The 15,461-nt window shown below is 34.0% G+C and overlaps 3 protein-coding genes across 3 annotated transcripts in view; all 3 read right to left on the reverse strand.

The window, feature by feature from the left end:
• LOC133845021 (fibrinogen-like protein 1) overlaps window positions 1–15,461 on the reverse strand; it is a 199,035-nt gene that overhangs the window by 166,374 nt on the left and 17,200 nt on the right. The gene's annotated exons all lie outside the window — the stretch shown is intronic.
• LOC133842354 (fibrinogen-like protein 1) lies at window positions 2,266–3,475 on the reverse strand. The gene is made up of 2 exons (XM_062275406.1): window positions 2,457–3,475; window positions 2,266–2,387 (listed from the first exon to the last, which is right to left on the reverse strand). The coding sequence occupies exons 1-2, from the start codon at window positions 3,449–3,451 to the stop codon at window positions 2,279–2,281; spliced, it is 1,104 nt and encodes a 367-aa protein (XP_062131390.1). The 5' UTR covers window positions 3,452–3,475; the 3' UTR covers window positions 2,266–2,278.
• The window catches only part of LOC133845017 (angiopoietin-related protein 7-like), a 45,573-nt gene continuing 36,183 nt past the window's right edge, over window positions 6,072–15,461 (reverse strand). Inside the window, exon 3 of the mRNA XM_062279337.1 lies at window positions 6,072–6,162. Within this exon, the coding sequence (XP_062135321.1) occupies window positions 6,084–6,162 (79 nt within the window). The 3' untranslated portion in view covers window positions 6,072–6,083. The remainder of the gene's footprint in view (window positions 6,163–15,461) is intronic.

Consider the following 15,461-nt stretch of genomic DNA (forward strand, 5'->3'; position numbering starts at 1 on the left):
TTAAGTTCTTCGTATACCCGCTACCCTGCTAGGGTAGGGTATTATAACTTTGTGACGACAGGAATTCTATGTAACAGGCAGAAGGAGGAATCTTCGACCCCATAAAGTATACAATATACTTTTGAACAGAGACAACAACCGAGACCATATAGTCATGTTCGTTTGTCCGTCTGTCTGTCCGTCCGTTCATACGGACTAGATTTCTGAGACTATAAAAGATACAGATATACTGTTTTTTTTTGGACAGTATTATATTTGCATACAAATCAAGTTTGTTTTAAATTCAAGCCCCCCTTACATCGATAAATATCGAATAACAAACGTAATTTTGAAGTTTTTGAGACCCGAATTTGGTTCATATAATAATAACTACAGTATTTTAAATTGCTGAAAATTTGGTTATTTTCAGTGGTATATTTTGTACTCTATGGTATATTCTAAATGCAGAACTATAGCAATATACCAAATGTAGCCCTTGATGTATATATATACATTTTTTTAAAATTAATGTGCTATATTTGAAAATTAATACAGCACTGATTTGCTTTTATTCACAATGGCTAACAGGTATCTCACAGTCGATCACTCTGGTAAAAAAATGATTTGCTTATATAGAATCATTTTATTCATTCAATTAATTTACAAATGATTAAAAATAAACAAATACAAATAAATAAATATAACAAAGTTTCACTTGTTCATCTATTTTTTTGGCGCATCAGCATTTTTCATGCTTTCTTGTACTTTGGATGTTCTGCATTTAAATTTCTGAAAGTAAATTATATTAAAATAATGTATAATAACATTTTAAATACGCAATAAAATTTACAAATGAAAACAATTGTTGTATCACCAGCCTCCGTCGTAAGTTTTTGCACAATTGTAATCGGAAAGGTCTTTGTCACGATCGAATGTCGAGAATTTCATGTTTGCATGTTCTTTGAATTACAATCCATCCAGGTCCAGCTAACTCACCATCGAAGAAACCAACTCCAGAAACATTGATCTTCTGAATACTCGGATACTCTCCAAAAGAGAACAACTCGATGTGAGTAAAGTCTTATTCAAGGTAGCAATTTCAGCTCAACATAGCTGACTATCTTTATCTTTCTTTATTAACATGTTTTAATTTTCTTTTAAACGCAATTCGATTGTTTTCTGCTGTTCTCTGATATTTTCTGATGTCCGATTTAATGTATCAATTTCAGATTGACATAACTTAATAACTTCATCTTTCTTTCTAATGGAGAGTTTTTAAATTAACTCCACAAGTTTCAAAATTGGGTGAATTTATCTGCTAATCCCTTTTCTAATTTCACAATAGCTTTTTTTTTTAATTAATCTCAGATTCTAATTTCTCAACTTTGTTTTGACGTAAATGCAAATCGTTTCCCCCTTTAAGTACTTTGCTGTTATATTCATCTAATAAAACTGCATAATACTTTTCCAAAAGATCCGAATTTAATTTATTAAACTTCATTTCCATAATTTAATTTTTCTCTAACTCATTTCAAACCTGTCTTTATAGTTTTATAAGTTGTATAATACAAGAATAATAAATACACTTTCAGCACTTACTGTAATACACTCCTTTATGTAATTATTATTTCCTATAACTGATGTTGAAACGAAAATGTTTCATTTATTATTAGTAACAAAACTGCATTTATTATTATTCTTCTCATTGCGATTCTTTCGACTGCACTCAAGGAAGAAGAATATGGAACGGAATAATGCACTTAAATCTACAATTAAATCGGAACATTTAATCTGTGTTAATAAAAAAACAATCCGGCATTTGATGGCTTGTATATTAACACTTTAATAATAAGAGATAGACACTCTCATCGGGTCAACAGAAGAGAATATTGTCTGATCTTCTCAATTTAATGAAAGTTATATTAAATTCATTAGATGCTGCTACATCAACGAGTTTATTAATTTAATCTGTTTATTGAATGTTTAGTTAAGAATCGAATATGTGTATATCATATAATACTTTAATTTTGATTATACTTTAATTACTTTAATATTCACGGTTCGATTGAAAGAATATATATGCACGATAATCATAAGTTTACTTATTTTTAAATATTTGCATTTCTATTGAAAGTACCTAGAGAACAAAAAATACAACAAAAAAACTATTTTTTTAAACTTTAAAAATAAATTGCTGCATTATATAGTCGATCGTTATTTTATTTAGAACGCAAAATTTTAATCAACCGATTATATATAAATGATTCCATAATTGAGAGAATTTCAGCTCTTCAATTGCTCACTTCTTCATTGCTTCTTTGGGGCGAATTAGCATCTTAGCTTTTTTAAGGTCGAATCTATTTGTCAGCCACCAACGTAGATATTCCCCATATGGTGCATTTAAATTACTGCATAAGAAAAAACCAAAATCAATAATTAAGTGTATTTCATCGAAAACAACCATTTGAAATATTTACCAATTAGCGCAACCGCCGTACCACCAGCCACTTTCGTAGTCAACTGCGCAATGACCATCACCAATGTCGTTGTCGCGATCGAATGTTGAGAATTTCATGTTTTCGTTGTATCTCATCGCATCCTCATTAATAGTTCCACTGAATTTACCCAAACTCAGTTTATATCCACTGTCTTCATCAGATATTTTGAAGTCGTCATAACGAGCGTTGTAGGTACTTCCATTCAGAGCAACCAAGTGTATATAAAGTTCGAATCGCTGCAATCTGGTGATACGATGTATTTTCTCTAGTCCGAGGAAGAAATCGCTCTTATAAGAACCGAAACCTTTGCGATACGTTGCCCAATCCCTATTGAAACTCTCATTTCCCCCAACTCGTTGTTGTATTACAATCCATCCAGGTCCAGCTAACTGACTATCGCATAAAACATCGAATAAACCTACGCCAGAAGCATTAAGTTGATGAACATCTGAATCTCCAAATGGGATGCAAGTTGTGGGACTTAACTGATCAACTTCAGCTCGACATAACTGATTTTCTTTAACTTTATCTATTAGCTTAGTTTGACTATCTTTAAGTTGCAATTCAATTCTTTTCTGCTCTTCTCTAATATTCTCTGATGTCCTGTTCAATGTATCAATTTCAGATTGGCATAACTCAATATCTTTATCTTGCTTTATTAATTTTGTTTTACTCTGCTCTAATTGCACTTCAAGTGTTTTCTGATGCTCTGTTATATTTTGAATATTATCACTAAATCTCTTAATATTTTCATCTTTTTCAATTAAGCTAGATTTGAGAGATTTTAATTGAACTTGACAAATTTCTAAGTTGGTGGATTTTTCTGTTAACTTTCCCTCTAATTTAACAATAATATTTTGTTTTGAATTAATTTCAGATTCGAATTTATCAACTTTATTTTGACACGATTTCAAATCGTTTTTCCCTTTAATTACTTCGTTTCTATATTCATCTAATAGAGCTGCCTCCTTCATGAATTTTTCATGAATTCTCACAATTTCATAATACTTTTCCATGAGATCAGAATTTAATTCATTTAAATGCTTTTCCTTAGATTCACTTTGTTCTAACTCATTGCGAACTTGCCTAAAATAATCAAGCAAAGGTTTCACTGTTTTGTAGTTATGAATGCTGCACATTTCCTCCATTTGTCGATCGGATTCACACGTCTGATAGGAAGAAAATGTATACACTTTAAGCACTCTTTGTTTTTCTTAGTATTATGTCCTTGTTCTCACTTGTTCTCCATTTGTTGTGGCCATCAAGAATATTTGAAGGAACATCAGTAACAAAACTCCTTTTAATTTTATTCTGCCCATTTTGAATGTTTCGACTGCCCGCAAACAAAGTGAATTTGGAACTGAATATTTCGTTAAAGTCAGTGAAAGACTGCAGCGAATGTGGATCCCACTTAAAAGATCTGAACGAGAGAGGTCAAGTAATGATAGCCTAGGGTCTTTGCCATAGATTCTCTATTCTCTATCTTAATGTCGGATGATTGTCTGTATTAGAGAATCGTCATGATAGTAAATTGAAATGCAGCACCAAAGTGACTACATGTTAATGTTTTTGTGTTTCCTTCGAAACTTAACAAAATATAAAAATATGAGTTCGAAGCATTCAATAGAAACAGCAACAGCTTCTGTTGTGCAAGCTGAAAGCAGTGCCGCAGTTGAATATGCATAGACAACGATAGCAGCAGCTGATTAATCTCCATTTCTTTTAGTCACGTGTTGATAAGAGGACAGTGGGGTTAATCTCCGAAGTACTCGAATACTTTTAAAACGACAATGGGTTTGAGTTTAAATTTAACAACGTCTTGGTTAAGTTAATAAGAACATAATTGACTTTTTTAATTGAATATCACAATTATAAACATGCATTATAAACTCACTAATGCAAAAAATGAGGAGTTGACCAAATCCGAAAACCCCAGGAGAAAATTTCATACAATATTTTTTCTTGAAAGTTAAAATAAGGAATTCGATAAAGTGAAAACCAATTATAAAAACAACTTTAATCTTCAATACATGACCAAAGTGATAGTATTATAATTATTGCTGTGTGATTTTAGAGATAATACGTGTAGAACGGATGTGGGTCCAGCTCAATATCGAAGGTGGTATATTGATTTCATAGTGACTCTATCTCTTCTCATTGGCATCTACTGATAAGTGCAGCCTCCGTCTGTATGTTCGGCTTCATTCAGTGAGAGCGATTGTCTGGCTTATCTTTGCAATGCTGACGCTTATTTTGGAAGCCCCATAAAACATACTCACACATTTTCCAGAATTTCAATATTGTTCGATTGAAAAACACCCTAGAAATGTATTTTCTATTTTACTTTATTTTGTGTGTGTTAATCCTTACACGTTTTAGTAAACGTTTTTGTTTAAATTAACTTTGTAAGGCTAAAAAATGTTGGTAATATTATTATATTTTAAATTATTATATTTAAAATCTACTGTACGTGTAACTGCAAATATGTAACATATGTATATGTATGTATGTAAATTCACACAATACATATGCAAGTCAGTGCACTTACTCTCATATGTATATAAGTATGAGTAGTTGTTGTAGTTGAGATTTGATCTTTGCTTTTGCAAATGAATGATGAATATTTACTCAAATCTGTTTGTACGTCTGTGGAATAGAAACGATCATCAAACGTTTGTTTTGCACACTCGCTTGCACTCGTCTAAAGACTTGCGACTGTTTGAGCTTAATAGCAACTTATTCTATTATACATACATCAACGCAACTAACATCCTTATCTGTTTAACGAACTAGCAACTGTTTCCACTTAACTAATAGCAACTTCTTCCATTTTCCCTAACCACAAGCAGCATCCTTTTCTATTTCACGTTTGGCTTTTTCAACCCTTTTACTGTGTGATAGACACGATCGCTTATACTCGCCTACAAAAGTGCAAGGGCTTGAGCTTAGAAACAACTTCTGTTTTACTTAACCACAACTAGCATCGTCTTCCGTTTAACGATTGCGTCACTGAGTACTGCAGCAACTGCTTCCGTTTGAATACTGACAACTTCTGTTTGTTTAAAGTTCTAGTTTTCTTTCTTCGTGTGATAGACACGACGAGTAAACGCTTCCTTTGAAATATCGCGCACTCACTTGCACTCGCATGCAAAGATTACTTTGGCAAATACAGGTAAGCTTGCTGTTAAAATTTAATGTCAATAAAAATATGCGACTTTTTCATAATCGGAAAACCCGAGGAGAAAATTTCATACTTAACGTTTTCTTCAAAATTAAAATAGGGAATAAAGAAAGAATTAGAATAAGAATAAAGTGAAAACCAATTATAAAAATAATTTTAATATTCAATAATAAGTCTATTAATAGTAAACAAATGTACAATGAAAATTATTTTAATATACTGAAGTACAGCATCAGGAAAGCATCTGTAAATGTAAATTTTTTTGTATACCAAATATAAGATGCGAATAAATCTGACCTCTTTTAAGATTCATAATGTATAGTGTATTTCTTAAGGTAGCATATATGTATATGATACATATTCATATAAACGATTACATAAAAGAGTCAATCATCAAAATTTCAGCTTTACAGTTGTTCATTTATTCATTGCTTGGGTCGCACTAACATCTTAATTTCTTTAAGATCGATCGATTGGTGAATTACATACTCCTTATTTAAATTACTGCATAAGAGAAGAAACAGTTGTTTTACCATTGAAAACAATCGTTGTACCACCAGCCACTTCCCCAAGATTCCGCGCAATTGAAATCAGCAAAATCATTATCACGATCGAATGTTGAAAACTTCATATTGTCAACGTTTCTCATTGACTCGTTAACAGTTCCATCGAATTTACCCAAACTCAGTTTGTATCCATTGTCTTCATCAGATATTTTAAAGTCGTCATAACGAGCGAAGTAAACAGTCCCATTCACAGCAACCAAATGTATGTCCAGATCGCAACGTTGCAAGCTCATGATACGATGTATTTTCTCTAGTCCCAGGAAGAAATCGCTTCTATAAGAACCGAAACCTTTGCGATACGTTGCCCAATCTCTATTGATATTTTCATTTCCCCCAACTCGTTGCTGTATTACAATCCATCCAGGTCCAGCTAACTGACTATCGCATAAAACATCAAAGAAACCAACTCCAGAAACTTTTATTTCATGAACATCAGGATACTTTCCAAAAGGAGAGCAACTTGATGGGATAAGAGTATTGAGTAAAGTCTTATTCAATGTATCAATTTCAGATTGGCCTAACTGAATATCTCTATCTGGCTTTATTAATTTAGTTTTACTATTCTCTAAGTGCAATTCAACTGTTTTTGGATATTCTTACTTAATATCTTTATTTTTTCATCTTTTTCAATTAAACTAGAATTAAGATTTTTGAGTTGAAGTTCGCAATTTTCTAAGTTGTTGGATTTATCCGCTAATTCTCCTTTTAATTTCACAATAATATTTTGTAGTGAATTAATTTCAGATTCGAATTTATCAAGTTTATTTTGACACGATTGCAAATCGTTTTTCCCTTTAAGTACTTTGTTTTTATACTCATCTAATAGAGCTGCCTCATTCTCCATAAGATCAGAATTTAATTCATTTAACTTATATCCCTTAATTTCTTTGTCTTCTAACTCATTTCGAACTTGCCTAAAATAGTCGAGCAAAGGTTTCACTGTCTTATAGTTATGCATTCGGCACTGTTTTTCCATTTCTCGGTCGAATTCACACGTCTGATAAAAAGAAAATGTAAACATTCTTAGCACTCACTGTATTACACTGTTTTATACAATTGTTCTCACCTCTTCGAAGGCAGCTGTGGCCACCAAGAATAATTGAAGTATTATTAGGAAAAAAAATGAGTTTTTTTTTATTATGCACATTTTGAATATTTCGACTGCATGCGAAAACAATGAATTTGAAACTAAAAATCGAATTTAAATCGACGATGCGTATTTTTCTGACTGCTGGATGATTTTGAGATTAACACGCGATCAACGGATGTGGGCTCAGCTCAAAAGTTCGTAACGGGAGAGACGGCGATAGCAAATAGTGTCAATGTTGAGGCTTCTCTGATAGACGATTCTTGATAATGAAATTAGAAGTGGCGACGACATGTGCATGGTTTATATATTTGAATTCTCATTATTGAACGAGAAGAGACAACATTGCATAAGTAAAATACTGTAGTGTGGAATTATACTGTTTTATTCGAGATGAACTGAATTATTAACAAAATTTACATTACAGGGACATTATATCGAAGGCAACCTTAAAGGGCCAATATATTATTTAATGATATGACATAGATTTAACACATGGCATTCACTGTTTTTTTCTCTCTTCTCCTTAGCAACTGCTGATGAGTAGAGATTCCGTCTTCATTTTCGAGAATTTTCTCTGTGAGCTATTCATTAGCTTATCGACACATTATTATTCTCTTTTGCCACTCACTTTATATATTTAATGTTATCTCTCACTTCGTCATCGAAAGCTGAGAATTCATATGCAAAGAGTATCACAATTCATAACAAAGAATCAAACATTAGACAAAATGTTTAAGTTATTTTATACAATTCCATTCTTTCGGATTGAGACATCATTCATCGGCCAATAAGTGAGAAATTTCAAACAATGCTTTAAGCCTTTTAAATGAAGCTTACACCAGTAATTAAATCTTCTTTCTAAGCAATAAATTCACACCAATTTGACCCTTTTCCGTTAGTGCCGCTTGCAAGTTTTGCATGCGATAAACTTGGATTATCAGTAACCCAAAACAATCGCACAAACTCACACGCAAGGGCTGGATTAAGTTGAAGCATGCCCCCGATTAAGATATTTTGCGGTCATCTACATGTGTTAAGAGCAGAGGCATGCATATAATTACGTTCGAGGCTTCCAGGCGGCTCATTCATCACGTTGCCCAAAACGGGCGTACCGTAAAAGTATCTCAAAGATTGTTAGCACTTGGGCAGACAGAACTGGACAAGGAGGAGACGAGTTATTTATGTTGGACAGCGGCAGCAGCAGCAGGATAACTATTAAAAGTAACTACTTAGCAAACACATCGAAAGACATCCAAAGCAGCCCAAAAACGGACTTTATCCCCAAACAACTTTTTCGGCAAAGTGCCATTTAGTTAAACATTTTGACACATGATAAATGAGTCGCGTAGGAAACCGACAACCCTCCATTAGGTCAGACATATGTTGAGTACTGGTCGACTCGATAGATTCAGCTTTGGCAATTAAGAAGCGCCACGCCAGGCGCTTTTTGGTTAACCCATAAATAGTATCTGTAATATCAACTGGGTTCATGTAAATTTCGTTGGTCAAAACGGAGGCTGAGGCTCAAGGAGGTTGCAAAGGAAGCGCGAGTGAGCTCATTAAATAGAAAGCATTTATTGCGCATCAAGATACAAGATACAGATACAGTTACAGTTACAGATACAGATACATGCCTCGTTGGCCGGTAATAGAATGTCATGAGCAGCTGACACGACGGGAGTTTGCGATTGCACAAGAGGGTGCGAGATTGAATGACGCACTGCACGAATGAGTGAATGAATGAATGAATGAATGAGTGGATGAGTGAATGCCTGAATGCCTTCAATGCTTCGACTGTGATATCAACAGTCAAACTTTGAGGGCAGCCCAAAAAGCAACAGCAACAACATCAGCATCGTAAAAGTCATCGCCTGCTCGTTCCATTCTGTCGACAGGAAGGTCATTTAAGTTTTAATGATAGAGTTGTGCCAGTGAATAGGAAGGAAGGATGCGCCATCATGGGTAATGAAAAAGTTGCGCCCTCACCAAATTGCGGTTCCTGAATCCTCATCTCATCGCGCCCCTGCTTCAATTCCCTAGTCCAAAGATTGCTTTAAGTACTGAAACAGCAAAGTAAACATCGAGTGTTGAGTTCTACAAGTAAATTGAAACTTTGATGAGTAAACTAAATGAATGAAGTACGGGGCGGATTTCTCTTCCCTTCATCTTGGACAGCGTCCTGCGAAACAATTTCGCATACAACTATTTCCAATTGGGAAGACGCAATCACAAGCAATGCGACAAAAAGTCTTATGAATCTGATATAACACTTTTGAAGCGCTACATAAAGGATTGGAGTAGTCCAAAATACAAGGCAAAAGTTGTATCTGCTGAAACTAATAGACCAAAGTGAAAGTCTGATGAAATGTGCTTGCTGTTTCAATTGTTTTCAAAAGATTTCAGATCTTATAATATTTTTTTTCTTAAACATACGAAACCAATAAATAATAAGAGTAGTAAGAAAGCTTACAGCTAGTCAAGCTGAGATAGAAGCCACTTATTTTTAATAAAAGCAAATGAAGGCAGTATTATTATTAAAATATACAAAATGAATATACCTAAAATACTGAAAGATACCAAATGCTATGTGTGGTATGTTTTTGATTAATTTGAATTATTTTTATAAGACAATTTTAATATTCAAGTATTCGTATTTTTGGTTAACTTGAATCCTCGTTATAAGACCATATTAATGAAAGGTGAAAACTTTCTTGTTTTCTTTCAGTGATTTTGCATTAATCTATTCTTAAAATATACCAAATAATTCCATTACATATATACCGCATTTGGTGTATTTTTGGTTGCCTTGAATAATTGTTATAAGATTATATAAATGAAATATGAAAACGATCTAGTTTACTTTTATTGATTTTGCATTAATTAATTCTTATATATACCAATATACCAAATAATACCTTAAAATATATACCGTCTTTGGTATATTTTTGGGTAACTTGAACAATTGTTATAAGATCATTTTAATGAAATACGAAAACTTTCTTGTTTACTTTCAGTGAATTCGAATTAATCAATTCTGGAAATTTACCAAAAATACTGAATTATACTAAAGGCTATATGTGGTATTTTTTTCGTTACCTTATATAATTGTTAAAGGATCATATTAATTAAGTGTGTAAACTTTCTTGATTACTTTCTGTGATTTTGCATTAATATGTAATTGAATTCTGCACTTTTCCAATTGATTGCACATTGGGATAAAATCAAGCTGCGCCTTATGCGGGTTGCCTGCGAATCATCGGCAGATCATTCGGGAACAATTGATAGCATTGTGTTGTCAAAGGGCGTGCTATTTGCATCTGTAAAATGCGAACAATTGACGCCGCTTTAGAGCAGAGCGGATATCATTAACGCAATGGAATACGGAATGGAATAATTTCAGAGCTAACCCTCGGCTGAAGTCGAGTCGAGCGTTGAGTCGTAATATTGCAGCTCCTGCTGTGTTTTATGCCTTCACCACTCCACAACACTTTTGCGTAATAAGTGTATTTACTTTGTGTGCCTGTGTGAAAGGAATGAAAATGGCTTTCGTAATAATGGATTTCATTAAGGCCATGCAGGACAATGAAGGAGTCGCTGCTGATGCTGTTTCCCTGTGTGCCCTTGTGTGTGTGTGTATATGTGTGTGTGTGGACGCCAATTCAAACTACGCCATGCGTAACAAATAAATTCATTAAGCGCAGCCAATGCCTCGTCCAAAACATTATCATCGACCCAGCTGAGCGGAAGGGGAAGGACACAGGCTGAGGTATAGTGTATGTGTGGCAAGCCATAGAAGGTCGGGGAGTGCGGAGAGAAGAGGTACGGAGAAATGGAGAAACGGAGAAACCGTCTCTGACTGAATGATAATAACAAAAGCCGCTCGGCTTGGCACGCGTAATTAAGTCGCATGTTCGAATGTGTTGCCTAGTCGCAACTTCAAATGTTCCAAACCTGGTCCAGAGCTGGCGATTTTTGTATACCCGTCCATCGCATGTTAAAAGAGTCGACCAACTTACTGGCAAACACAAAAACCAAAATTTACTTCTAAATTCTCATCAAAATTCAGCATGTCTTATTCATAAGTAGTTTTATTTTTTATAGATTTCATATATTTATAGACAAATTCTAAAATCAAATCTACTCTCAAATAAAAAATTCAAGTTATTTGAGCAATGTTTATACTAAATAAAAATTATTATTTTTTATTGTTTTAATAGTTCATATCATTTACACGTTTTAAATGTGTATTCATAATATTTGGAAATATTTTTATTTCAAATAAAACATGCATAAAATTTATCTTAAAAAGTAAAGAAAACTTTTTTAAAAATTAATTGAAATAAAATTAAATGAAACTTGGTTTATTATTCATTATATTTTGTTTATCTTTCTTGATCGTGTTATAATGAAAAATAAATAAAAATAAAAATTTAAAATACATATACTTTATGTCTCTCTAAATGAAAGAAAGGTTCGTTTAAAGGTTTTGATTAGCCTTTTTTTTTAAATATTAGTAAATATTTTTATTGGAAAAATTGGTGGAAGGTTTTCAATTCTTTTGTTTGCAGCTGTAAAGACAAAAAATGATAAAGATTCAATCACAGTTGGTTTCATATTTTCAATTCTAAGTTTATTCAGCGAATTCAAATTTTTGGGCTTCAACTTTAGCTGCATGGATTAAATTCAGATGTCTAACGGTCTATGCACCTGCTAAAGATTAGATTCGATTTTTTAGGGACACACAAAAGAGTTCTACTCAGATGATAAAACTGTATTTGAATGGTCGAATTTCGAATGTTCTTGTGAATACCCAGAATTTTAGTTTTATTACCAAAATGTGGCAGTTGGCCAGTATCTTGAGGGCGAGCAGAAAATTCGAGTGAAGCTTTGTTGCTTGTTCGCAATGCGGAAATGTAACATCCGGCCAAACGGTGCCCAGCAGCATTGTTTCCCCGTCACCTCCCCGCTCCGCGAACATTGCCCTTTCCCCTTCCGTCTCTCGTTATTCAAATGATATTTATGCCAGTTTTGCGCACGCTCGATGTTTACGATTATGGGACACGGCCGAAATGGAAGCGGGTCTCTGACTCCGTGACCGGGATTAACATGAAATTGTCAAGTATGCATCTTAGTTGCTCTCCCCCCCCTACCCCACACATTCTCCAGCTTCAGTTGTGCTATTGCGGTTCCGGTGCGAGACGTTTAATTAAAATGTATATGAGCCGTGGAACAGCGACAACAACGACTCCTCCAGAGACAACGAGAGAGAGAGAGAGAGTGAGCAAAAAAGCAAACGAGCGCTTCATAAATTTCAAATTAATCAATGGGCTTACACGACCGTTGTTGTCCTTGTCTCGCTGTTAAAATTGCATTTGTCTTGTTAACCAAAAAAGAAACCTGCTACGTCTTTGTCCTCGTCTTGGACTGCGGTCTTACATGCGAATTGAAAGTAATGCTCTGTCTCCTTAGGCCCAAGTATTAGATACATAAATTGCCAGCGAGGAACCAAGGCACAGGTGGCATGCCTCTGGTTCAGGAAGTAAGCTCGGGGAATCAACTAGCAAATTGTCGCGCAGTTAGCAAAAGTTTTAGCATCATTTAATTGTTTGCAACGCAGCGTCTGTTAATGGCGACAGCCTCAACGAATTCGCTAAATTGCTGAATTACTTAAGTAATGCAGTAAATAAGTAAGTAAGTTCGATATTTACAATTTAAAGACCACACTTTAAGATGTAAGCAAGGTTGATTAATATAGTAACAAAATCAATTCAAAGTAAACAAGTAAGAAAACAAGTAAGAAAGTTACAGTCGAGTGTGCTCGACTGTGAGATACCCGCTACCCATTTTTAATAAAGGCAAAATATTGCGGTATCATTTTCAAAATATACCGAAAATACTAAAAAAATACTAAAAATATACCAAATGGTATATTTGGTATATCGATATAGTACACCATTCAAAGTATACCATAGACGGCACAATGTGCCAGATTGTCGGCCAAAGCAACTCAGACCCCTAGTAAGTAGGCGTTTTTCCCATACAAAAGTATTTCCTTAATAACTTCCACAATTTTTATCTGATCGCAACCAAATTTTCAGGAATCATAACTATTACAGTAGTTATTGTATATACCAAAATTCGTAGCTCTAGCTTTAAAATTACACTTGTTATTCGATTTTTTTGATTTGCGGGGGCGGAAGTGGGCGTGGCAACAAATTTGAAACAAACTTGATCTGCGTGCAAACATAACAAATGCTGTCGAAAAAAAATTATAGCTCTATCTCTTATAGTCTCTGAGATCTAGGTGTTCATACGGACGGACGGACGGACGGACAGACGGACAGACGGACAGACGGACAGACGGACATGGCTATATCGTCTCGGCTGTTGACGCTGATCAAGAATATATATACTTTATAGGGTCGGAGATGCCTCCTTCTACCTGTTACATACATTTCCTGCCGGCACAAAGTTATAATACCCTTCTACCCTATGGGTAGCGGGTATAAATACAGTCGAGTGTGCTCGAGATTGTGAATAAAAGCAAAACAGTGCGGTAAATATTTTAAAATTATTATATCGCAATAATACTAACAATATCCCAAAGACTATTTTGGATCGATATCATGGCATGACCACCATATTTGCCTGATCTTAACGTAAATAAAAATATTTGGGGCGGACTATAATGGATTGTATACGAAAAAGAAAGATAAGAAAACATTAAATGAATACGTAGATTCCTTATATCATTCTATGAAGGATCTGGTATTTGAAATTATTACCCACAAAGCAGGCAATACTCATTACTAAAATTATTGTTTTTATTTCTAATCAATTAAATATTAACACCAACAAAATGTGTAAATTAAAATAATACTTTTCTCATTAAAATTAAAAAAGCCTGATTGCGTCGATTAAATTGACCAAAGAACATCCACATTTTGAATAGCTTTAAGAAAATCTTAGAAAACCACAATTTTGTTAAATTTGAATAATCATTTTTTTTCATTTAAATTATCATTAAATACCAAATGCTTTTGAATGTCATATACATATTTTCACCAATGATTATTAGCGTACTTTAAAGCTCCGACCCTGTAGAGTCCTGAAGGCACAAAGTTATATCAAAATATATTAATAATGTAAAATTAAAAATTAGAAAATTCACGTAGCGTAAGGCTTTTGTTGCTCTATTAAAACTATTTAAATATTTATTGCCTTTTTCCAAATATTGGGCTAAAGAAAAGAACAAATTTTAAGGTTTGTTTTACACTAATTAACATATCTCACGCATTTAATGTTAAGGCTAAATAATATATGCGACTAAACAGTAAATAAAAGACATAGGAAATGATTTATGTAACATGAGAACCATTAAAAATGCCGGATTTGGTCACGCTGTTGAATATATCTGACACTATAGCTATGAAATGTATTTCGTATTATTTTGCGGTTTTGACCACGTGAAAATACGTGCCCAAAGTAAAATACAAATATTTGGTACGAGACGCTGAGCTAATTGCGGCCTATTCAGTTGGCCAAATTAATTGGACGCTTTTGGAGGATCCATTAGGGCACAAAATTGAAATTTATTGCGTAGATTTGTAAGTCGGCAATGCGAAACACGTGTGCGGCGGCCCAAAACGCACACACACACACAAATTTAGTACTCGAGAATAACAAAAAAAAAAAAAGCGGCGAACGAGATTTAAAAAGCCAAAGAAGCAAGAAGCAACCTCCCATCGAGTGGAGCACAATAATGGCGTAATGGGTTAATTAGCCTTATCGCCGTCATAGGCGAGGGCAAGACCCATCCGCAGTTCTTTGCCTCAACAAAGTGTTACAAATATCACACTTAGCATAGAAGAACAAAAAAAGAAAAACACACAAAAACAAAAAAAAACAAAAATGAACTCGACCAAAAATAACAATTGGCTACAGCTTGACCTTCCAATTAATCAAATGCTGCAATGCAAATTTTCGTTCATATTTCGTATGCGTATCCGTGAGATACGCAACACTCAACTGGCCTCAAAGAAACGGTCAACAAATGCAAATGTAACTCCAACTACCCGACACTCTCTCAACGGTCTATATATATACATATTACCAGTAGTATCGGGGCCTTACCGGGTCTCTTTACA

The sequence above is a fragment of the Drosophila sulfurigaster genome, chromosome 3, assembly GCF_023558435.1.
Source record: "Drosophila sulfurigaster albostrigata strain 15112-1811.04 chromosome 3, ASM2355843v2, whole genome shotgun sequence".
Taxonomy (NCBI): Eukaryota; Metazoa; Arthropoda; class Insecta; order Diptera; family Drosophilidae; genus Drosophila; species Drosophila sulfurigaster.

Coding starts and splice junctions, on each gene's coding strand:
- LOC133842354 (XM_062275406.1), bottom strand. CDS start 3,451: ATGAAGGAGGCAGCTCTATTAGATGAATATAGAAACGAAGTAATTAAA. Junction 2,388..2,456: donor TACGGCGGTTGCGCTAATTG/GTAAATATTTCA, acceptor TTTCTTATGCAG/TAATTTAAATGCACCATATG.